The following is a 25,973-nucleotide window of genomic DNA, read 5'->3' as shown; positions in this document are numbered from 1 at the left end:
CCCTCCCAACAAGTCTGCAAAGCAGGCACTTTAAAACCCAGTTTATAAATGAGAGAACTGAGGTTGGGTGGGTTTATGTAATTAGCCCAAGGTTATGCAGTTGGCAGAGGGCCAAATCCGGTTTTAAACCTAAGTGTCTGGCTCCAAAAGGATTATGTTTTGTCATGCTGCCTCAAACCAAACGAATATCTATTAATATTTCACACAGGCTAGTGTGGTCAGAACATTATGTAATTACCTGGGCCCTAATTGCTGCTGGTGCACACAAAATATAGTTATGATTAGAGCTAGTACAAACTGAGTGCCCACTTTGAGCTAAGCAATTCACCTGCATATAAATTAAATCCTCAGAGCATACGCTCAGGTTAGGAATTATCATCTCATTTACTCCTGATAAAATTGAGAATTTAGTGGACTTCTGAGTTGCCCAAATCTGAACTGAAACGCCACCGACTATAATTAACTCCAGCCATTACCTCCAAGTACCTGCTACATATCCCTTTGCATGGTCTTGAGTCCATGCTCTATTTTGATCCTATTGTTTCAAGAGAAGCCCATGTAAACTCAATCCCTTTTATCTACATTAAAGGGCACTAGTTAAAATATTTAGTACTTTTAAATTCTAAGGTCAGTTACCAAATTAACATAGCCTATTGATCACACCTTACATTCTTTCCAAGAATACTTTGACACATTTTCAACGTGAATTTACATCTGCTAGATACAGTTAATGGGATTATTTCAAGGAAATAATATTTCAAACAGTGAATGTCAATATTTCCATTTTGACCACAGGGCTTTAAAATAAAGAAATAAACAGCTTAAGAAGTCTACATAATATATAGCACATGTGAAACTAAATCAATTGAAATTAATCTCAGTTAAACTAAGAAAAGAGTAAATGTGCAGATTCACAGTTTCAAGTAGCATTGCAATGATTTGCTTTGCTTTCTGTTTTCTTTCTTTGCTTTGTTTCCTTTGTTTTTTTTTTTTACCTTCATTTCTTCAACTGCCGTCTGTAATTCATCTGGCGTTTTATATTCAAAATCTCTCTCTAGATATTCTTCTTCAGCCTGTGTCATCCATTCATGCATCTCTGATAGATCTTTCTGAAGGCTTACGGTCTTGTCCAACCCTTCCTTTAAGGCTTCCTTTCTGGCATAGACCTTCCAAAAAACAAATAAACAAACCATGACAATTGAAATTCACAAAACAGTATCATTATATTATTCAGCAGTCGGTAGAAAACATAAAGTTCATTTAGTAAGGATGCACCAAGGAATAAAAGCACAAGGTAAATAACTGATGGCAACTGGATAAACTTAATTTCACATAAGTATAAAAATAAGCTATGGGGTAGGCTATGGTGGCTCAGCAGGCAGAGCTCTTGCCTGCCATGCCAGAGACCTGGGTTCGATTCCTGGTTCCTGCCCGTGCAAAGAATAAATAAATAAATAAGCTATGGCCTTTTACTTGGTGTGCTCAATTAATAAATTGAACAGATTGACCTTTGACAATAATGTAGTTGTTCTGTGCAGTGATAAGTTTCTGTGACTAGGGAATAGGAGAAAACAAAAATTATTTTATCGTATTTTCCAGTTGGAAAACTAATTTATTGGCATTCATAGAAATAATTATTCAGGTATTTCAATGAAAGAAAATGGAAATGTCATGCATGTATGAAAGTTTGCTCAGTCACATCCACAGTGAAATCACTGCAAAGTAAAATGAAATAATGCAATTTCACATGTAAGACTGGCAAAAATGAAGTAGTTAAAATGCCCAGTTTGGGCAGGAATGTGAGAAACAAAAGTTTTCATACCCGCTGAGGGAAATATCCAACACAGTGCAATCGTTCAGACAGCAAGCCGGCAGCATTTATTTAAACAATGAATGTTCATGAAACCTGAGTTTAGTCTTCCACTTTTAAGAATGAATTATGCAAAAACAAGTGTACAGAGTTGTGCGGGCAAAGTTCAATTTGAATCAGCAATACATCTGTACTGATTTGTAAAGTTGTACTATATATATAAATGTATATATATATATAGTTTAAATAGCAAGCTGCAAAAGATATGTGCGGTTATAGAGGACTTGCACTTATACTTCTGAAATATTAAGGTTTGTACAATGGAATTTATTAATTTTTAACCCAAAAAATAGCAAAATTTAAAACATTTAAAAGGGAAGCATGAATGCTAAGGGTTTGTTACAGAGTACCCTGCCATACCACACTCAGGGGAAATCCTCAATTTACTATTAGAATAATTGAATATAGCACATGTCTATTGCCTTAAAGTAAAAACTCTAATCAAACTTTGCTATTCTTCTCTCTGAGATTAAATACAGTTCTGTCTTTTAAAGAACAGATTTTTTGCCATAGTCAAGCTTTAATTTTAATGCATAGTTTTAGTATAATGAAGTTTTCAGGATACTTTAGCAAATATTAAATATGTATACAACTATCATTATAGTAACTAATTCTTTACAACCTAATTCTTTACAACCATCTTGAACTTAAGGTAGTTCAATTGAAACTGTACTTTGGTTCTTACTCTCTCCATGAATGTCGTACCTCAGCTATTGAAATGTAAATAAATGTTTCCCTCTGCCAGGGCTAGAACAAAATATCTAACAATTATACTAGTAAAGGTATGAATACTTTTGCGTAGTCACTGAACCTATAATAAACCTAAGTATACCTGCTGTTAAATTTCTACTCAGATGCTCTGTTATGTTATTATCTTTTGAGGCAGTTGGCAAAGCTACAACAAGTTTAGTTACTGAAGGAACTTAGCCAAAGGCGTGTGTGTGTGTGTGTGTGTGTGTGTGCATGTGATCATGTGTTATTAGGCTAAATCGGAAGAAAGGAATCAGGAATGATTTTCTTAAAAAAAAAAAGGTAGGAGGTCATTCTGAGATGAGAGTACAAAGGTATAAGACTAGCTTTGGAGTCAGTACCCCACCTGGTCTCTACCACTAGCAAGCTAAGTTATACTGGAAACATCTCTTCATTTCTCTTGATCTCAGCTTCATAACTAATCTAACAATTGGACCAAATGATTTCCAAAGTCCCTTCCACATTTACCATTCCTCAGAGACAGGTATGACATTTTTGTGGTTTCACATGTTCAAGAGATTTCGGTGAGAAAATGGTTTGGATTAAAATGAGAATTTCCCCCAGACCTGTGCCACATTAGTGAGTCCTACATGCTTGCCTTAAACCGATCAGTTTACCACCCCAACCACCCCAGTTTCATTAGATTACATTCCCTTCTGTTTCGTAGATGAAATAGAAAGTTCTTTGTGTTTTCTATTCTAGAATTTGCAAATGCAACACTTCCCTCTGCCCCTCTTCCCTACTTTCTTTAACCTCTGATCTCAGAGAAAGAGATTCCTCTCTTCTTGCCCAAGGTAGAGTAGATGACTTTTGTCAGGAACCAATGTTCTGGATTTTGTCCTCCCCTGTGCCAACCCTCAAGATTACCCTGGATTTACAATTTCTTCAACTTCCCTCTCTTGGTTCTTTTAACTGATCCTATAAACATGTTCTTGATTCTGCTTTAATGAAAAAAAGTAAAAGCACTTTTAAAAAAGAACAGTGTACCCCTTCCCTGTTTTCTGGCTTCTGAAGAATTCCCCGACAGCTACAATTTGTCTTCTATCCTCATCACTCCACTGAAGCTCCTCTTACTAATATCAGCAGGGATTCCCTAATTCTAAATCAAAAGTTCAGTTTCCAAACATCCTCCTCCCACACCTCTCTGTAGTTCACATTTCATCCCTCTGAAGCACTTGAATCTCATGATTATGCCCTACTTCTTGGAATCTCTTACTTTCCTGACATTACAGTTTCTTTATATGGTCATTCTTTATTTCTTTTGGCTCTCCTTGAACCCCCACACAGTTGCTTTGTTATCTTTCTTTTACTTGCTGAAACTTAAATATTAACGTTTTGCAGAGTTCTATTGTATCCCTCCAATCACTTTTTTTTTTTATTAAATCATTTTTTTGTATGCTGTATGGCGGGGACCACATTTCATTCTTTTTCCATGTGAGTATTCTGTCATTGCAGCACCATTTGTTGAATTTTTGTTTGTTTGTTTTCTGTTTGTTTGTTTGTTTTGGGGAAGGGCATGGGCCAGGAATTGAACCCAGGTCTCATGCATGGCAGGCCAGAATTCTATTAATGAACTACCTTTGTACCTACTCTCATCACTCTATTTTGAAGCCATTTCTCTACTCCATTTCCTTCTCAGATATGAAGTCTTGTTTCAGACCCTTTTTTCCCCATACTGCCAAAAATATAACTGGATGGATATATATATATATATATCCATAGACATCAGAATTAATATACCCTTGTTTTCTTCTAAATCTGACCCTATGCCTATATTTTCATCTTCATTCATAACAGTAATTGTTAAATATCTACAAGTATACCACTGAGCACTGGCTATGCTAAATCCTCTCTTCCTATGTGGTCTATAGTTCATTTTACAGGCTTAGATTTTGCAATGAGTACCATGAAAAGTTATCAGAGGGCTGTGAGTAGAGAGGTGGTTTAATCTTACTTTTAAAAAGGCTCATTTTGGCTATTGTGTTGAAAACAGATTTTGTGAAAGGGGCAAGGGTGGAGACAGGAAACCAGTTAGGAATAGACTGCAATGATCCAAGAAAAGGAGGATGAGGGATTCATCTAGGGTAGAAGCAGATGAGGCAGTGGGAAATTGTTGGGTCCTGGATATTTTGAACCTAGAACCAACAGGATCTGCTGATCCATTTGATATCTTCTATAAGAGAAATATAGGAGACAAGAGGTGGCCACGGAGCACTGAAGTTTCAACAAAATTTGAGTCCCACCAGCAGCTTGGTCCAGTTTTGACAGATTACCAGACCCTTCCTCATGCTGATCAATGAATGCTGGAGAAAAACCCAGAAAAATAGAGTAAACAGCAACGAGACTGATCAATAAATATTCTAACCAGCTCTACCTTGATGGAAAGGTTGCAAAAAGTTTGGAAGAGGATTTAACGATGAACCAAGATTAATGTCAGAAGAGGATGGCATGTTACACGTTTGTTCATATCTCTACATCTTCACTAGCATTGCCGTAGTCTGCGGCAGTATTATTTCCTCCCTGGACCACTGCAATTCCTACTTGCTTCTGCTCAGGCTCCCTTTGATTTGTTCTTTATATAACAGGAATAAATAACAAACTTTTAAAACTCATATAGATGATGCCATTTCTATGCCAAACATATTTCATGGCTTCCACATACGCTTGGCATACAGGCAAAATCCCCACCCACGTTGTATAAGACCATTCATGAACTTTATTTCCCATTCATTTTCTCTGGCTCACCCTGTTCCAGTCAGACTGGCCTCCCTTGATTGCCTTCAAAAACACTCAACCTCCTCCTGTCTCACATGTTTCTGCCACTACATTTTCTATTCAGAATCTCTTCTCATCCACACATCAAATGTCAGACTCTTCTTACTACTCAGGTATCAGCTTTAATTTATATCTTCAGAGAAAGCTTTACTGACCATCCAGGTTCCCTACTCCCGCCATTCTCATTCGGAGAATTCCGATTGCTTCCTTCAGAAGAGGAATCAACAATTAAAACGAGGTATTTGTGTGGTGTGTTTACTCATTTATTTTCCATCTTCTCCACTAAACTAGAACCTCCATGAGAAAAAAGTGCTATTATCTATTTTATCCACCACTTATATGTGACAGCAAATGTTTAAGAAATACTTGTGGGAAAATGTTCAAATCATCAATGAAGGAAAAATTTAACAAAACGTTTTTTTCTAAATCCGTTATATATTTAAATGCATATGATTCATTGATTTAATATATTCAATATAACAGTGAAGAGGAATTTAGAATTATAAATGTCAGGTAAGAGTTAGACCACTAGATATTTGTGGCATGTAGCAATGTTTCAAAAGGAACTTTTAGAAGTTGCAAAACCTGTTTAAGGTGAAAAGGCAAACTAAATAATTTAGGTGACACATCCAGTTATTTTGCTACCCACGTGGAGCCTACTAATCCGACTATTTAATAACTCTAGTTACTACTGCCACATATAGTGACAAGGTTCAACTAAAAAAGAACACAAACTCTTCAAGGGAGTTTTGTCATCTTTGTTATTTCTGTTGCTCTGATAAAAAAGGCTAAAATAACTTTATGATTTTTGTCAAAAGCTGTAAAACTCATCTGACTGGCAGGACAGAATAGTAGATGTTATACTAGCTACTCAATCACCCAGGTAAGCAACGTCTTAAATCAATTAGAACATAGGGCAAAAAAATTAAGTACATCTCTCTATCACTGATAAATTAGGAAAGAAAGAAGTTATAGTGGATGACGTGAAGAAGTACGAAGCTTAAAGACCTACTTCAGAGAAGGTATGTAATACGATATACACAATCGCTGAAATCCGATTCATCGATGACATGCTTAGAGCAGATGTATAGCATGAGAGTGCACATATGCGGGCTTTCACACCCAGAAGCGCTGATGATAAAGAGCTGTCAAGTACCAATTGGGACAAGCACAAAGGCTGAGAAAAGCTGTCTGATAGTGAGAAATTTAAAAGAAAAAATATGTGCCTAACTTCTTGGAAAACAAACCAAAACAAACAAAAAAAAAGGTAGATAAGTGGCAGAAGGCAAGGTCTTTTAACTTATTTCTCATAGATCAGAGTTCGCTAAGCTTGCAAACTCAAATGCCCACTGGACCCTGATGTGGTGTAATCCAGGGCAAAGTGGAGAATTCTTTCCCCTTGTAAATGGAGGGTTTGTTCCTCAGCTCCTGCTGACATTTGCCCTGAACAGAAATGCTAAGGCCATCGCTGAAAAAAACTCTGATTTTCAATTGTCAGAAGTACATGATTTTATATATAATTTTCCATTTTTAAGCTGCCATGTAATTTAAATGCTTGAATATACAGAGTGGCCTAAAGAAAATGCATGCACAGGTCAGATATGATATATGGTCCGTGGGCTATGCGACTGTATAAATCATGTAGCATTTGCATTTCTAAATTTTGTGTGTATACATGCATGCCCATCTGCCTTCTTCCTTCTTTACTCATTTCCATTTCCTTTATTTCTCTCTTTGAGTCTGGATGATTAATTTTTTGGTAATTGTCATTAGGTTTTTCTATTATTGTAGAAATAGCTAGAATATGATTGTTTTTTCACTTGGATTTAGAAAATGTAGAATTTAAAAGAATCCCAAATCACATCATGGAATCTCAAAGTATCTTCAAGTGTATCACTCATTTGAACAATTGTGTTCTTAATTATTAGGTTTTTTTTTTTCCCCAAGACCCTGGCATCTACTAGTAATAAGGAATTATCTTTAACCCAATAGAGAAGAAAATTCAGGTGCAAAAGAGGTGCCTGGTTAGTGGCAAAACAGGTAATGATAGAGCAAGTCTTCTAACTTCTGGTCTTTGCTATCCTCACAGCTAATTAGACAGTGAACTGATCGCGGCTTCATTTTGTATGCAGGCATTTCCATAATGCATAAATTTATACCTCATTTCCAATTTTCTCCCTAGAATCCTGAATTGGTACCAACACCCAAGCCTGGCTTCGCTGCTTTTATCTATTTTATTCTGCCCTCCACCTCTCCTTGAGTGCATGGTTCCTTCCTCAAAACCTATGTCATATGGCCATAGCGTCATACCATGGACAGTGTGATATTCCATGGAAAACCAGAGGCACGAAAACATCTAGGATTAGAAGATGGAATCAGAATATGGCTGGAATCCTTGGAATCTTGGTTATGTAAAATGACACTGACATATGTTTAAAATACTTCTCTTGAACAACCAATTCTTGACATGTTTTAAAATAGCAGACAGAAGGTCTTTGGCAAGGACATATTGGGAATAGAGATGCTTTATAAATCACACTTCTATAACATAAAAACCTTGAGGTTTCAGTAGTATTGTTGACTTTATATATATTTTGGCTGTTGTTATTCTCCACACTTTACATGAACCAGTAGTGTTCTTTCTATTCAACTACTGAGAACTTTCAACAAACATATACCTTTCATACTTGCCTTCCATGAAAACATTGATGGTATAATAAATGATTTAAGTAATAAATTTTTCCTAAACATCTCTTCTAGAACTGACTTGCTCCAGGGGCAGAAGGCAAGGTAGCTGACCCAGGGGAAACTCATCTGTGAGTTAATAGAATGATTGAGCATTTGTCAGAGATTATATTGGCTGGGTGATTTGCCTGGACTTTTACTTTCATAAGTTCTTTTCTTTTTCACATTTAGTTTTTGCCTTTTGGCATGATATCTTTTCAATTTTGGAAGGTAACTTAGTAATAACCAAAGACTGCCTCTAACACCCAGAGATTGAAACCTCTCATTAGCTCTAAAAACGATATTGGTGAATTTCAGAGTAGTCACTGCTTTAGGTCAAAATTTCATCTTTTGGACAAGAAATTTGTGACATACATTGATTGTGCATATAACATATTCTTTTCTATAACTGAATATTGAAATTTAAAAAGTCATCTATAAAAGACATTCTAGCGTCTGAAAATGAGGGATTCAGAAATAAAAGTACAGTTAGTTTCTGCTTTTTTACAACGAACTATTCTCAACTGTTTCCTATTCTTAACTCACTTTTTGAAATCATGTTCTGAAGAAGTTGAACTGACAACTCTTAATAACAATCGGAAGTGAAAATTATTTCTTATATTTGTGCATACACATAAACAAATCATTCATTTTATTCCTACACCAAGCATCTTCGGGTCAATTCAATGACTCTTAAAAAGTCACACATGCAATAAAACATGAGTGCCCAAGGAAAGGATGTTTGTTTGTTCTTTTCTTTCAGTATGCCACTACATGTTAAAACAAAATTGCATCCAAGAAGGTCACTTTAAGATCTCAATAAGATAGGGCAGGCCACGGTAGCTCAGCAAGCGGAGTTCTCGCCTGCCATGCTGGAGACCCGGGTTCGATTCCGGGTGCCTGCCCATGCAAAGAAAAAAAGAAAGATCTCAATAAGGTATCGATGCACTATTTACAAATTCTACCATGAAAATATTTGTATATGCTAGACAGTGGCTACTTTGTCTGAGTAACTATGCTTTAAAGCACTAATACAGTCAGGGCCAGAATTTTTCAAAAGGGTTAAGAGTGAAGGGAGGCATTAAGAATTTTACTTATTTAAATACAGGGAAGCTGCAGCAAAGAAGATGGCAAGCATACCTGTCGGCACATGTGTTCCCACTGAGCGTTGAGATCTCTGAGTTCTGTCTCAAGTCTGGAAGCAAACTCTGGCTCTGCTTCATTCTTTATCTTCTCCCCACCTTCATTGACACTGTTTAGACTGGGCTGAATTGTCTGAATATCGTTGACTAAAAGCTAAGGAAATAAGTCAGTATAGGCTAGCTGAAAATATCAGCATGACATATCAGAAATACAACATCGATAGGAGACACACTTGCAAATATGAATCATGACCTTATACATGAATTATGTCTTTTAAGATTTGGTTTTTAGGGTACAAATAAAGTAAGGAATAATCTCTTTTCTACTTAGATCAGAAACAAAAGGAAATCAATTTAATTATACTTGCTAGCAAAATATGTGAAACTGACAGGCTTTATGCATTACTAATTTTTTTTAAAGGAATTTGGTTTTCAAACACAGGTTATATCAGCAATTGTTTATAGAAATGCATGGTGGGTGTGAAGGTTATCAACAATATGGAGTTGCTTTTTTTTAGGCTTGTACTTGCAAAGAAAGGTCTTTAAAAACCTAAATTATTTTCTTCCTTCAGGATGACAATGGCATCATGAATGTTATTTCAAAACTTTACATTTTGTTATATTATAGTACAGTACATTATACACAGAGGGAGCAACATAATATGACTTATAATCTGTAGTAATATATAACAAAGAGCCCAAAGGATTCTTTATCTTTAAATTAAACTGCATTTTAGACTAAAATAATCTTGCAAAGTGAAGTCGAAGTCAAAGGCAATGTTCTGTCTGTTTCTCACTTATTTAACTCAGAGTTTCATAACCTTGGCACAATTTACATTTTGAGCTGGCTCATTCTTTGTTGTGATGGGCTATCTAATACACTGTAGGATGTTTAGCAGCCACCCTGGCCTCTACAAACTAGATGCTAGTATACCCCGCCCTCCAAGTTGTGAACACCAAAAATGTCCACAGACATTGCCAAATGTCCTCTGGGGGGAGGGGATGCAAAACAGTCCTGTCTGCAAACCGTAAGTCCAACCAAATAGCATTACACACATAAAGATATTCACATGAAAGACATTTAATAATCTTACCCTGCACTGTTTCAGCTGTTTTTTGAGAATTTCTGAATCACCGAGGGCAGGCCATTCCTCCTTCAGGAAAACATCCACTTCAGCCATCCATTTCTTCAGGGTTTTGATGTGATTCTGGAAGCAGAGGACCAGTTTAAAGCATTTTTGGGGTGCTGACTGCTGCTAACACAATTCTTCGTGCTGATAGGACTGAACAGGCAAGAAACAATTCCCATGTTTGAAGGATGTCTCTAAGTAGCTCTTCAGGAAAAAAATATTTTTTACTAAGACTGCATTTTTATGGTCTACTGTCGGAGCACTGGTGTATGAAGTCTGCTATTGTTAAAAATAAAAAATTACTACCAAATGTGGTTTTATGATGTTCCTCTCGAGAACGTTAAATCATATCCCCCTCTAGAGAAATTTTAAGTTAGAAAACAACTCACGGTAATACCAACAATGTGCCCTTACAGTACATAAAACAAACTAGGAACTATAAACTCAAGTTAATGGTGTCTTTATAGGCTCCCTAAACCCAAACTTGCACAAATTGTTTTCTGCAGTTGACAGTTTCAATAGTCCCTCCAGTTGGGAACTTTCAGACCAAGATTTTGTCATCTTTAAAGAGAAAGCTTTTGATTCCTTATTTGCCTGAACAGATTGAAGTAATGATTAGGTGAAAAATGCCATCATTTATAATTTATAAGTAGCCAGTGACACCGCCCATTGTTCTTCTCCTTACTGGTTTTTCTTCCTGATGCTTTTTTCTCTTATACTTTTCAAATGGACGACTGTCAAATTTCTTTATTCCATGCAAAGTATAGATTGCTATACTCTCCATTCTTAATTATATTTCTATATAAAACAGATGCTTTACAGAATGTTTCCCTTGTGACGTGATTACTAAAAATAACAGTAAAAGCAAATGACTAAATCTAAGAACTTCAATATTATCACCTTGCGGGTATCGCTCAAGTCCGGTTTTATTTTGTTCCACATTGCCATTCTCCAAGTTCAGGTTTTATTATTGGATCCTTCATTACTGCATTAGTATTTTCTGTTTTCTGCCTCAGTCTTGTCCCACTCTATTTCATTATCCACATTGGTGACCATATTTTCCCTTCTCCTACCCTCCTCTTTGCATAGTGATGTTTTGAAAACACAAATGAAATCATCTAATTCCCCCTTTAAATACCAGTAATGGTTCCACATTATTATCGTCCTTTTAATCCCATCATTATTAAGGATAAAATCCGTACTCTAAAGAATGACATAGGGCGGGCCGCGGTGGCTCAGCGGGCAAGGTGCTTGCCTGCTATGCCGGAGGACCTCGGTTCGATTCCCGGCCCTAGCCCATGTAACAAAAAACGGAAAAACAAAATACAATAAAACAAGAAAATGTTTAAAGATGTTTCCCTTTCTTCCTTCCTTCCTTCCTTCTATCCTTCCTTCCTTCTCTCTGTCTTTCCTTTAAAAAAAAAAAAAAAAAAAAAAAAGAATGACATAGTGAACCGTTCATGATTTACTTCCAATTTTTCCCAAACATACATTTCACTAATCCCCAGACATAAATTTCGCCTTATCAATATTAAACTACTTTTAGTCAATCAAACATACTGGTTCTTTTGTCTAGATCACTTTTTCTTTCTTTTTAAGCTGACTAAATGGTCCTCATTCAAGATATGGCCCAGAAAACCTATGTTCCAAGAACATCTCATAATCCCTTTTCCAACTCTTTGTTGGCTTTCTTTCCTGTCTACTGCCACACTCTGGTAGGCTGAATGATGGCTCCTCAAAGAAACCCACACTCTAATCACAAAGCCTGTGAATATGCTACTTTCCATAGCAAAGGGGATCTTGCAAATATGTTTAAATTATGGATTTTGAGATAGGAGATTGTCCTAGATTATCCAAGTAGGCCCAATGTCATCATGGGAGTCCTTATGACAGGAAGGCAGGAGGCTCAGAGGGAGATTCGAAGGTGCTGGCCTTGAAGATAGAGGAAAAGGACACTAGTCAAGGAACGGAGGTGGCCCCCAGAAATGAGATAATGCAAAGAACTGAGTCTCCCTTAGAAGATCCAAAAGGGATGCAGCCCTGTTGACCCCTTGATTTCAGGCCACTGTGACTGATTTTGGACTTCTCCAGAAATGTCAGATAAGATAACACATTTGTGTATTAAAAGTCATTAAGTATGCAATAATTTGTACAGCAGCAATGGGAAACTAATATATTTCCATTTCTCCTTCACTAGACTGGGGGTGTGTTGGCAAGGACTATGCAGTTGATTGCACTCTCTTTCACTCCAGGTCCAGTTTTTAATTGTTGTATGTGTATATGTAATTAACTGGACTGGGATTTAAATCCACAAGCACCTTATTCCAATGCTTTTTACATCATACTCTGATGTTTTCAAAGATCCTTTCCTAGCATTAACATTTAAGGATTGCCCACTTAAAAGTTATTTACCTATATTGCTAAACATAGTTTTAAAGTAGCCTATTTTCAGCATGGGTGTTTATTTGTATGGTGGCACTCTAAAAAGAAATTAAGTCAGTAGGAGTTTGTTTGAGAAGGTAAATGATGAGGTCAAATTTATACATTCACTTATAAGTTAAAATATGCTGATGAAATGATATCACTAATTAACGTAAAATATATATAAAAAGTGTATCAAGTCATAAGCTAAGTGATAAACCGTGCTGTAAGGGGCAACCATACCAAAGGAAACATAGGCTCTGAAATTATTCAGCTAAGAGCATATTTCATTCCAAATTGCACTGATTAAAAAAAAAAAAACAAGAAGTTCATTCTAAAGATAATCTAAGAAGCAGAATTCTGTTATTGTTTTTTTAAGAGAAATATGTCAGGTACACTCCTTTGTGTCTTTTGAATTTCTCCTTGGCTTTGAAAGGCTCTGGAAGTCAGTTATCTATTTGCCTTTAACTTTTTTTGGTTTTGTTTTTTGTTTTTGCATGGGCAGCTACCAAGAATCGAACCCAGGCTGCCCTGCCTTTAAGTTTTAAAATGCGTTGTTAGGGAGAAAAAAGGTAAAGAAAAAAAACGAATAAAAGTAAAATACTGAATTACCTGAATTTTTCTGAGTTTAGTCATATGCTCCTCTAGCTTGTGGCAGCGTTCAGCCAGCTGGGAGGATAGCTTTTTCCAGCGGCCTTCAATCCCTTCAAATTCTGCTCGGTATTTTCGGCTAATCTCGGAGGGCGCTTTCTTTGACATCTCTTTCACAGTGCTGCTGAGATAGTTTAGGCCGCTTTGCTGTTCCTGCAGAGAACTGTGTAAAGCCTACAAATGAAAAAAAAATAAAGGACATTTATACTAATTGAAGAATAATAATTGATGAGTTTCACTTACCCTGAAAGCTATATGATTAAAAATGCAAACAAAATAGCTACCGCGATATCAGTTACCAAATAACTAGCAGTAAATTAAAGTCTATATTTCAACATGAGTCATGGGCACATTATTCAGCAATGTTTCATTTAAAAGACATGACTATTTTTACAAACAATGTCAAGTCTATGCAAACTGTGTCTGGCTGAACCAAAGATTACACCTAATTGCACACCAGATCATATTGCAGCATGACTATATATTAATAACTGTCATATCTGATAGAGCTAATGGGATTTAACTTCATTATACTGAGTCCTCAGAAAACCAAACTTAGACATTTTACTTCTAGGTAAAACTGTACCTAAATAATATTGATACATGGAAAACGAAAACCCATTGATTAAATTTTTGAATATACTGAGTACTCATTGAATAAGTGGCCTATTAATGCCAGTTGAGTAAAGTTCCATATGTGTCAAAGGACATTGTTCTGTTTTGTAGTATTATGGTGAAATTCTTGGGTAAAATTTATAAAGTTTGTTCTACATTTATTCTGCATAATCCATGCAATCCTTTATAAGGGAAAACCTATCTTTAAGTTTCCCCTAGTCTATGTTTATTTAAAAGTTACTTTCTGCTCATAAAGTAATAAAGCCTCATGATTAAAAAAAGAAAGAAATACACTATTTATAAATAAGATTCTTATATCAACTTTCAGTGTTTTTCGATGCATAACAAAACATTGTATATACCATTATGTTATGTACACACATATACACTTATTCTTTCATCACCTGACCTATATAATTTGCTTAAAATTTGTCAAACATATAATTCATGGTTGCAAAATATCCTATTGCCTATTGTGTGGTTCTATATTTAATTGTTACCCTATGGCTGGTACTGAGACAATATAATCACATTCTGAACTGGGCGTTTTATTGTGAGCATTTTCCCATATCATTATTTTTTTAAACTATGCATTTTAATGCCTTCTCTACTTCATGTAACCATTCCCCATTATTAGGTCTATAAAACCATTTCTAGTTCCATACCGCTGTACATTGGGTTTATGTATCTAGCAATCATATCCTGGAGTATATTCTGATAATTTCATTAAGATAGACTTCATGGAAATAGCATACCTGGGTAAAAATGAATGATCTTTATTTACATTCAATTTGCATTCCCATCAGTAAGTGAGGATATTTAGCTCATCATTGCCAGACCTGCACTGAATTCTAGGGTTCTCATTTATTTGTTTGATTGTTTTCTTTTTAATTCAGTAGGTGAAAAATGACATCACATTTTGTAAATCTGTGGTTCATCCTTTACAATCAGGTATTACCATTTTTCACAGGTAATTGGTGGGTGAATTCCTCATTAATGGCTTTCTCTCTTAATCATAGAAATTACTTTTTACTTTGGTCTCATTTTTCTTTCAATTTTGTTTCTGGCATTTTTATACTCTTATTCATTGCTTCCATTTATTTACATGCTTCTCCATCCTACGGTTTGAGAATTTCTCACTAACAATTTCTACAAAATGTATGCTTTATTAAAATTTATACTTTTTTATCTAGTGGCATTTTATTTCTGTATCAATTTTGAGGTGGGACTCTGAATTTTTTTTCAGTTAGTTAATACATTTTACCATCAGTATTTATTAAATAATTTTAGCCTTTCTCACTGTATTTTTGAGTGGGGCATATACTCCTCATTTCTTGTATACTTACTCCATCTGCTAATAACTGTACTTATGTAAAAGTTTTAACATCTGATAAAGCAAGTCCTCTTTCCCTACTTTTATTTTTCAAAAAAGTTGTCCTTCTTGGTAAATTTTGAAGTCATTATGCAAAGTAATAAAAATAACAAAAAAAAGTTAGCAGGAAAGAGCAAGAGCTATATTTTGTTTAGTATTATAGTAGACCCTTTACACTGGAAATTATTCAAGTAAAGATTTCTTTGAAGAGACATTTCTAAAATTACCTTAGATTGAGAAAAATACTTAATTCTCAAAAGAATGACTGAAATGAGAAAGTTAAGATTTTAACTTTTTTCTTAATTTAATTCTCAAAATGTTGACCTGTTTTCTCAGCATCTAAGTAGAATTAATGAATATGCCATAAAATATAAAATGTGATTGGATATGAGACATAAATATTTTAGAACTAAGTAGGAAAAGCATTCTAAAATCTGTTAAGAAGTTTTTCTTTCATTTTCCTTACCAATATTTTATCTTTCCTGATTAAAGGCTGCTCGCAATGTAGTGATTAGAACTCATGAAATTACTAATTATGCTATTCCACATGACTGGTCTTTACATTCAAAATAATTTTATAAATACACTGATTTTACTCCTGTCTGTCTGGAAAAGTGAGTGGTGTTATAAATCTGGAAGCAAAGAGAGAAAACAATGCCTTGGCTTTTATAATAATCAAAAGCAACGTGTCTGAAAAGGCACATTAAGCGGAGAGAAAATACTTCACAATAGTCAATACATTGTCTTCAAAGATGGCAGATGTATCTCATAGAAAGAAAGCAAAATGCATAAGTTACTGCATTTTAAAATCATCTGTTAAACTGGCAAAATATCATGCTTACTTTGCCATGGTTATATACATGCTAGGAGTAGTTTAGCTACACTGATGTGACTGCTTTATAAATGAGATTCATACTGTAATTTTTAGAAGATTCAAATATGCACAGACCTGCAACTCCCCAAGTCTCTGCTCCATGATTTCATATTCAGTGACAGCAACTTGAGGTATAGAGAGTTTGATTTCAGACTGCTGGATCCATGTCAGGATTGTACTCATTGTCTCCTGATAGCGGAGGGGTGGCAAGCTGTCGACAACTTCATTAAAAGGCAAAAGGAGAGATGAATTTAACCATTTGAAACTTGATAATGTTCTAAATTGTCAGCAAACACAGAGTAAGATTTCAAATAGTAACAAAGTACGAAACCTGAAAATATCGACTATTATTATTAATAGCTGATTATGATGATCAAGATAAATTCCTACTACATGCATGGTTTTATGCCCAAAACTTTATATGTAATAGATTTGATTCTCATAGCACCCCTTCAAGGTTTGTGTTGTTAAACTCAGTTTCTTCAGATCAGGAAAGGGAGGAACAGAGAGGCTGAGTAATTTGCTCAAGGTCACAGAGATGGTAGAGGAGAAAACAAATGGAGTCCAAATATATCTGATTTTGAAGGCAAGGCTCTATATTATCATTTGTTTGGGGGGAAAGCAATATCATTATCTAAAGCCCTTCATATTTTTCAACTCATTGTGTTATCTCTAATTTAACTAAAACAAAACCAATTTCTGCATGCTTAGTATGGGTCAGAAACTTTTTATTCTTGTAACTCTTAAATTAACTCTGAGCTATGCATTGTTATCCCCATCTACAATTAGGAAACTGAGGCTATAAAAAATGTTGAACAAATGTACTTATCGTCAAGCAGCTACTAAGTGTCAAAGCCAGAATTTTAAATCAGGCCCAAAACTACTATCAAAGAATACGTGTTTCCACTTTCCCTTATATATGTGTGTGTGTGTGTGTGTGTGTGTACATGTATCTGCATGTATTACTAATACATGCATACATATGATTTAATATTTATAAAGTTTAAGTGGCTATACTTCTCATTATTAAGGAAATTAAGACAAGAATGAAAATGTTGGCAGAAAACTGGAAACCAATAAATGACATTAACATATTTTAGGGGGAATCAAAAAGACATTCTAGAACTGAAAGATGCAATAAGTGGAAGTAAGAACTCAGTGAATAGATCTAAGAGCCAATTAGACATAGCTGAACAGGGAATTAGTAAACCTGAAGACAGGCTAGAAGAAAAATTTTAGAATGAAGCCTGGAGAGAAAAAAGAACAGAAAATACTGAAGAGAGGATAGGAGACAGAAAATATAGTAAAATGGGCTATCATTAATGTATCCCAGAAAGTCAGAGAGAGAGAATGTCACAGAAGCCATATTTAAACAGATAATGGCTGAGCATTTTCCTAAATAGATGAGATCGCAGTGCAGTTTTATTTTAAATCACCATACCAAATGGCATTATTTAAAACATCATTTTTAAAAGTAAAGATATGCATGCCACTTCTATGTAACATTTTCATCAACACTGAAGTAGAAGAATATAAGAAATTATTTTATATGCTATTTAATGGGATTTTCCAATTATCAAGAGAATTTTAGAGAGCATTTTAGAACTGGATAATGAGGATTTATTCCATGTGCCCATATTCATTTGGGAACTCAAGCCTAAATTTATTTTAAGTGACTATTTAATCTGAGCCCTTCTGAATTTTTATTGAAGTATCTCTATGGTATTTTAAACCTCAATCTTTCCTTTCATATAGTGTTCCTCACTCTTTTTTTTTTACCAGATGCATGTATTTGAATTCTAGATAATTATTAATAAAAAAATGAAGAGGGATCTCATGAATATCAGTGAAGTAAGGAGTATTCAAGACATTGGTGGTTATGATGAAGCAAATGGTTGTTTCTGAGAAGGTTTCTGAGCAAGAGATGTGGAAGGACCGGAGTCCATAGACAGAGACCATGGACTATGGTCGATGGATTATAAGTTGCATAAAGTTTGGTTTAATTGAATTTGAAAATGTACATTCTGGAAAACAGTGCCTGTTTCCTGTTGTGGCAAAGGCAAAACCAAAGCTTGCCAGAGCTGATATTAATCAGTCCAATTTTATGGAGATGATCTGGGGAAGACGTAGAATTATCTTTTGTTAGAGAAAAAAGTCATTGGGATTTTATGAACATCTAACAAGATCCCTTCTTTCTGTTTTTACAAAAAAGATTCTGCAGCATGATAACTAGGGAGTCTGCTTTCGCAGTTCAGTAAACCTGGCTTAGGAATTGGTGCTGCATTCACTAGCTTTGGCAAATTACTTAAACTTTAGACTATCAGACCTCATTTATTAAAATGGGGTTAAGATACTTTAGGGAGAATTGAATGCAATCATACACTTATTATTACCCCATGCAACAAATATTTATTCAGTACTCTGAGCACCAGGGATATTCAGAAAGTAAAAATAAAAAAATATATTAAGAAAACAATACCACTAAAAAGAGGCCTGGTTCTCATGATGCCTGAAATACAGTTGGTGAGTTAGGAAGTGAACAAATAAATAATTGTAATTGCTCTGAAGAAAAATTAAGGGGGGTATGAGGTAAGGTTCCAATAAAAGAGAATATGAGAAAGAGAGGGAGAGAGAAAAAGAGAGAGGGAGAGATAGAGAATTAGACATAAAAATGTTGCAATAAATGATTATCCAAATAAGGGAGGGCAAACAACCCGTAGATTAGCAAAAGCAGGAAACTACTACCACCCGGAAGGTTAGAGGGACAAAGGGAAGAGGTGGGAGATTGTGCTATCAGAACCCAAGAACTGGGATCACATAGCAGAAGCTGCATTTACTGGCAGGTCCCTTGTTGGGAGGTAGGAATCTAGAAGAATGCTGTTTCCAGCAGGACCTAGATTTATTCTTACTCACTGCTGGAAATGCCCCCTGCAAGGAGAGAGGGGGTAAAAGAGTCTTTCTCTCCTTTTTGCATCAATATCCTCCAAGCACTTCCCATTGACTGAATCCATCTGGAAGCCAGTTTCAAAAGATAGCCTGGGAAATGTAGTTTTCCTGGGAAGGACCAGGAAGGGAACTGAGAACAGTCAGGAAAAAGATCTGTGAGGGAAGGATGGTGGGGATGGGTACCGGAATGGAGGAAGGAAAGGAATTTGACTGAGGGGTGCCACAGGGGATAGCAATAGATTTCATAATATTCTCTTTCTTAAGCTTAGAGGGTTCATTCACAGATTTTTTTCATTATTTTAAAACTCGTACATATATTTTACAGAAATTCTTTCAATATAAAAATGCACATAATGGGTTACAAGATTAGTTTAGTGGTAGAATTATCGTCTGCCATGCAGGAGACCTGGGTTCAATTCCCAGTCCATGTACTTCTTCCCAAAAAACAAACACGCAAGCAAAACAAACACAAATTCAACAAAATGGTGCTGCAATAACAGGATACTCACATGGAAAAATAATGAAATGTGACCCTACCATACGGCATACAAAAAAAAAAAAAAAGACTGCACATAATATGCAAGTATAATGAGATGGATAATGAGGAACCAGATAGTGAACCAAAAGGCCTCTCTGTGGCAGTGTCATTTGACCAGAGGACTTAAAGGAAGTGGAGAAGGAAGCCACGTGAATACTGAAAAGAAACATTTTTCAGGTGGAGAATAAGGTACAAGCATCCCTACTGATATAGAAGCACAGCAAGCAGGCAAGTGCAGTGAGAACAAAGCAAGTGGAGAGGGGTCAGGCATGAGGGCAGGAAGGTGGATGGGGCCTATGGACAGCACGTAGGCCGGGATAAGTTATTCTATTTTCTTTAAACTACTGTATATTTTCTTATTAATTGATGTGTTGCTAGGTACATACTACATTTTTCATTATTATTATTGGGTATGAAGGGAAACACTAGAAAATAGGAAAGTGAAGGAGAGAAGGAGACACACTCAGGACTAAGCAGAAATGGTGAGAACCCAACATAAAAAGAGTGGAGATCAGGCTTGCTCAGAGAAGCCCAAGGATCTACCAACAGATGAATGGGTAAACAAAGTGTGGGGTATACACACAATGGAATGTTAATCAGCAATAAAAAGAAAACAAAAAGGGTAGGTTGTTTACCTGCATCATAAATGTGATTATTATTTGCCTTTCTCTTGCGATATGCTAATGATGTGGCTATTATTTACGTTTTGACAGACTTTATAACTAATCCATTGACTACATTAGTTCAAACAATGCAAAAATGCTGTTTAAATAGGAAGCATCAACTTTCCATCAAGTTCAAAGTAGTACAATTAACTACTCTCAACTAAATCGTCTGTTGAGAAATCACTATTTTCCTCTGAATTATATGCATCGGTTTTAATATAGTTACAATATTCTTATAGTCATGCTTTGAAGTTCAGAGTTTTCATTCAATCCATTCTCCTGCTTCTGCTAATACTGAGAGATGGTGATTATTTGTCAATTCATTCTCAGTGCTGAAGGTGTCCAGCATACATGGAATGGGATCCTCTGATTTGCTACTGGTCTCTTTCCAGTTACTACATGTCTGATTTTCATTACATGCATCTGTGCCAAACGGCCTGACAATTCACTGTCAATGAATCACTTCAAACAGTTAAACTATGCTCAAAGTACTTTCTTATCAGTTCCTTCTTCCTTTCCTATCCTCACCCAAATCTGATGCTACATTTCCTTGGAACAATCATATACAAAAAGTGAACAGGCTGGGAATCCGTTTGTGGCTTTGTTTTAATAAATAACTATGAAAAGATTGGACTCCATCTCATTTACATTTTAAGGAGCAAGGTGTAGAACAAAAACATGCACACATGGAAATGTAATTACCATAATTTCTTTTTCCTGTTTTCCTTAGGTGGAATGTAATAACACACTGAAATGCCAGCAAGGATTATTACCACTACGTAAAGACTGTTTTGACAATTTTGCAACTGTGTGGATTACCTCCTTTAAAGTAGGCATGCTTAAGAATACCACTAGGATATTTCTAAATGTCTTGCAGATTAAAATATATATTTTTAAAAAGCCTGTTGCATAAACCAATGCACCCGAGGGCAACCTTGGTATGTAGCACTCAGTATGAACCAGTGAGATGCTTGCAAATGTGGCCCTTGGGATCTCAAGGTGGAAGCAGACATAGTCTTGCTCCATGTAGGGAAATTCACTTTCTTTCTTTTGTGTAGACATATAGATTAATAATCCAAATGATAATTGTTTCTATTCTGAGAGCAGAAAGAAAATAAATATGTCCGATTAATGGCCTGCCCTCCTAAAAGACAGCAAGTGTTCCACTGACATCATTTGGCCAAGCCTGGTATATGAAAAAAAAAAAAATAGCCTGAGGATTTAACATTTGGTCATTTATTGCTTATAAATATATATCATTTGTCCTCAAATAAAGCATTCTTACAGCAGTTGCTGCTCTTCTCTTTCTAAAGCACCCTCTTAAAAATAAAGCTGCCTTCTTGGTGCTTTATGATTAGAGAAATATATTCTACAAAATTAAAATTAATATAAGTAAATGCAGGTTTGGCAGCCTGTGCTGTAACTTATTGGGAAAATTAATGATGCAGGCCACCATACTGCACTATTGTTTATCTTAAAAGGAACAAAAAATTATCCCATTAATCTCGAATCGTTAGTATGGCCATGTGGAGCATGGCAATGATAAACTATGGCCAAACTGATATCTAAAATTGCAGCGGAGGAATGTAAAAAACGGTTTCTTCACTTTTTATTTAAAAACCCCTTGGGCTTTGTCCAATTGCCTTAAAAGAGGGAGGGGCTGTAGAGAGAAGAAAAGGGAGGAGACCAAAAGAGAGCAGGAGAGGAAAGGCAAGAACATTTCATGATTAAAAAGAGATGCATGTGTGAAATTAAGCACTGTGTTTTCGGATGTACTCAAGGGGGAGATTTAACTGAAAAGCAAGGTAAACAGTGATCCATCTTGAAAATGCAGGTTTTCCCCCATTGTATGACAGCGCCGTCACAATAAAGCAAAGCACTCATAAGTAGGTTATATGTGACCCATAGATAAAATCAATCACAACTACTTCTTCCCCCCAAATTTAAACTGCTCAGAGCATAGAAAGGTAACTAAGGGTCAGAGAAAGGATGGAGTAGAGAGAGAAAAGATGGACCCATACTGCCCAATATGGTAGCCACTAGATACATGTGGCCACTGAGTCCGTGAAATGTGGTTAACCCAAATTGAGATGGGCTATAAGTGTAAAATACATAACATGTTTTAAGGACTTAAAAAGGAATATAAAAATATCTGTTTTCAATTTTGATTCTATATGGAAATGATAACACTTAGGATATATTTATTTAAATAAAATATACTATTAAAAGGACTTTAACTGGTTTCCAAAAGGTAAAAATGTCCAGACATCTTTTGGTAAATAAAGTAGAAGGGATGACATTTTATTTAGTGATAAAAAGAACAAAAAAGAATTTTGGCAGCTTTACAAACAATCTACGAATGAATGATAAAGAAATAAGATGATATGGATGAAGGAATAGAAGGATGGATGGATAAATGGATGGCATATATTACTATTATATTTATATTTGTAACGTCATAGAAAAAGCTCAGTTATTATCAAACATCAGTATGCTGAACATCTTTAAAGTAAACAAAAATTTGACCCATAAAATAATTAATCAGTGCATGTATATTAAAATATTTTTCCAGTGAAGAACTTCTTTTGCCCACCAGATACAATTTATCCATTCATATCCTTGATTTTTAAAGGTCTTTATGGATTTTTTTTGTGACAAGAAAAAATGCCGTATTGTTAAGTAGGTCAATATTTGAAAATTGAGGACATTCAGAATGATTTCTTTCATTGAACAAATACACTGAAGTCCACTAGAGGGAGCTGGCATTATTGTCAACTTGCATTACCTGATTATCAGTAAATTGAACTCCTTAGGAAAAGTGAAATTTAAGTATAAGAAAAAATAAGCTTTTATCTTTTTCTTTATTCATTTCATTTCATGAACTCACCCCAAAAAGTTAAAACTTGGGAAAATGAGGAAAGCTTCATGGTTATTACTATATTAAGTCTAGAAATGTTATTATATGCTGAATTCTTAGAATAGTTACAAAGTGAACCAACAAAAAAATGTTTTATCTTTTTCTCCCAACGAATTACAGTTTCAGCAGAAAACAAGTACATGTTTTTGTGCTTCTCATAATAAATTTTGGGGAAGATTTTAAAATACATATTTTGATTGTAATACCTTAACATCCAATTATACTCTGTGTTCCTATGTGTGATATATATACATACTCATGTATGTGATTAAAAAACTTCTTTACTATTGCATAGAAGTGTTCATAAACTTGTTTCTTTTTTTGTTTTGTTTTTTTTTTTTACATGGGTAGGCACCGGGAATCGAACCTGGGTCCTCTGGTATGGCAGGCAAGCATTCTTGCCTGCTGAGCCACCATGGCCCACCCATAAGCTTGTTTCTTAAAGGAATTTCCATCTTCAAAATTATGCTCATGAACAGGGATATTCTGGGCCAGATACTATGAATCAATATCATTTTACAAGAGTAAACAGGTAAGAGACAAAAGGGACATCTTAAAAATTTTGCTAGCTGGATAGTATGCATTAGCATAATTGCTCCACTTTAATCCTATATTGCACCATGAAAAGAGGAAAATATTTAGTAAATAGTAAAATGCAGCCCAGTAAATAATCTGTCTTTGTTTAGTTTCAGAAGTCACATGCAAGATGTAACTAAATTCCTCACAGATAAACTTTTAAGAAAGTCTTAAACCGTCTGTGGCTAAATATGCTTGCACATAGAGCAAACTGGATTTAATGAACGCCCACTCACAACTCTTCAACTGCCCTTTTATGTCCTCCAAGATTCTAAACGACTGATCCTAAAATTGCAAGCAGCCTAAGAGAAGTACGCTATATAAAATGTATCTTTTACTGGTTCTTTAAAGTCATGAAATTATTAAGTGGGGGTGGGGGAAGACATGTAAATAAAACATCTTTTTTCTATTATCAGTAATTTTGACTGACTAGTAAAATTTGTAGAGAGAATGCTTCCACTGATAGAAGTTGTTCTTTCATGTTAGTACTTTCTTTTCTCTCAATAAATAACCAAATCGGAAAATGTTCAAGATGGTCAGTTTCAGTACTTTTACTTACTTGTCTGCAGTTCTTTTTCTCTGGCCTGTATATCAGCAAAGACTTGGTTAAAATGATTTGTAAAGGCCACAAAGTCTGCATCAAGGAACATTGGCCCTTGTCCTTTCATTTTCAGGGCTGTGCTTTGAATTTTTAATCGCTCGATTTGAGGCTGAAGAGCTGACAGCCGGTTGACTTCATCCTGTACCATAATTTAGAGTATTAAAATAAAATAGCATTTTTACTTTGCATGCATTAAACTTTTGCAAAGGAAGTTGTTCAAAGGCAGTGATTCAAGCTTAGCTTAATACCCTTATCGAAAATTTGGTAAAAGACGTCCATAAAGGTCTATGGAAGCCTCTGCCACAGGTCATCAATTTAAGAATACCTTGGCTTGGTGCATTCAATATGCACCATCGTATACAACATTCTTTAGAGTCCAAAAATAACATCAATTAGGGTATTCAAAGACATGAATGCATGCAGTTGAAAAATCACTATGAATGGCCTTAAATTGTTTCCATAAAGCAAAAATAGATGCTCCATTGAACCTCTCTCATTTCAAAATCGTGTGCCTTTGCTTCAAATTCTAAGCCCATTCAATGTGCTAGGTCTATTTTTTTATTTCAACTCATTGTGTAAAATATTATATATATATCTACATATCTATACACTATATATAGTATTATAAATTATACAATATATATATCACAAACATTTTATATTAAATATATAGCATATAAGTATGTATCATATTACACATATTTGTATCAAAATCTCTAACCTATGTATGCTGTCTTTATGCCCTGATTTGATCTGGTTATCCTGGCACAATTACATTAATAATACCCTGTTTTACTTTTAACAGTACCCTGGATTGGATTGACAACATTATACATCACCCATGTGCTACCCAATATGGTAGCCACTAGTTACAGACTGCTATTCAGTACTTGGACATTGCTAATCCAAACACTGTAATTATAAAATATATATTGGATTTCTAAAACTTAGAACAAAAAATAAAGAATGCAATTTATCTTATTGACAGTTTTTTCACATTGATTCCCTCTTGAAATGACAGTATTTCTGATACTGTATTAAGAAAATAAAATGCATCATAAATTAAATAAAAGGCATTATAATTATTTTACCAGTTTCTTTTTTCTTTTTTTAATGCAGCTTTTAGAACATTTAAAATTACATATGTGGCTCACATCTGTGGCTTGTATTATATTTCATCTGGACAGTGCTGTTCTCCATATACATGTTTTCATATTCTTTTATTCAGTGACATTATAATTAGTATGTATTTGTGACATATATAATTTGAACTCATACAGAAATTTTGAAATGCTCTACTTTTAAATATTATCCTGGCCGAATACTTGCAATTCATACCGTTATGCTACCTTTATGGAAAAAAAAGTCCTTGAAAATTGTGTACCATTTAAAATGTGAAAAACAGG

At 35.0% G+C, this 25,973-nt stretch overlaps 1 protein-coding gene across 8 annotated transcripts in view; it reads right to left on the bottom strand.

The window, feature by feature from the left end:
* DMD (dystrophin) overlaps window positions 1–25,973 on the bottom strand; it is a 2,428,671-nt gene that overhangs the window by 1,333,948 nt on the left and 1,068,750 nt on the right. For all 8 annotated transcript variants that reach the window (XM_077145121.1, XM_077145123.1, XM_077145120.1 and 5 more), the window contains 6 exons: window positions 24,526–24,706; window positions 16,400–16,545; window positions 13,425–13,637; window positions 10,356–10,469; window positions 9,260–9,415; window positions 996–1,166 (listed from right to left, as the gene is read on the bottom strand). In XM_077145121.1, coding sequence (XP_077001236.1) covers window positions 996–1,166; window positions 9,260–9,415; window positions 10,356–10,469; window positions 13,425–13,637; window positions 16,400–16,545; window positions 24,526–24,706 — 981 coding nt within the window. The remainder of the gene's footprint in view (window positions 1–995; window positions 1,167–9,259; window positions 9,416–10,355; window positions 10,470–13,424; window positions 13,638–16,399; window positions 16,546–24,525; window positions 24,707–25,973) is intronic.

This window comes from Tamandua tetradactyla, chromosome X, assembly GCF_023851605.1.
Source record: "Tamandua tetradactyla isolate mTamTet1 chromosome X, mTamTet1.pri, whole genome shotgun sequence".
NCBI classification, from domain to species: Eukaryota; Metazoa; Chordata; class Mammalia; order Pilosa; family Myrmecophagidae; genus Tamandua; species Tamandua tetradactyla.
The sequence above is the reverse complement of the archived record's forward strand: the minus strand, read 5'-3'. Positions and strand labels throughout refer to the sequence as shown.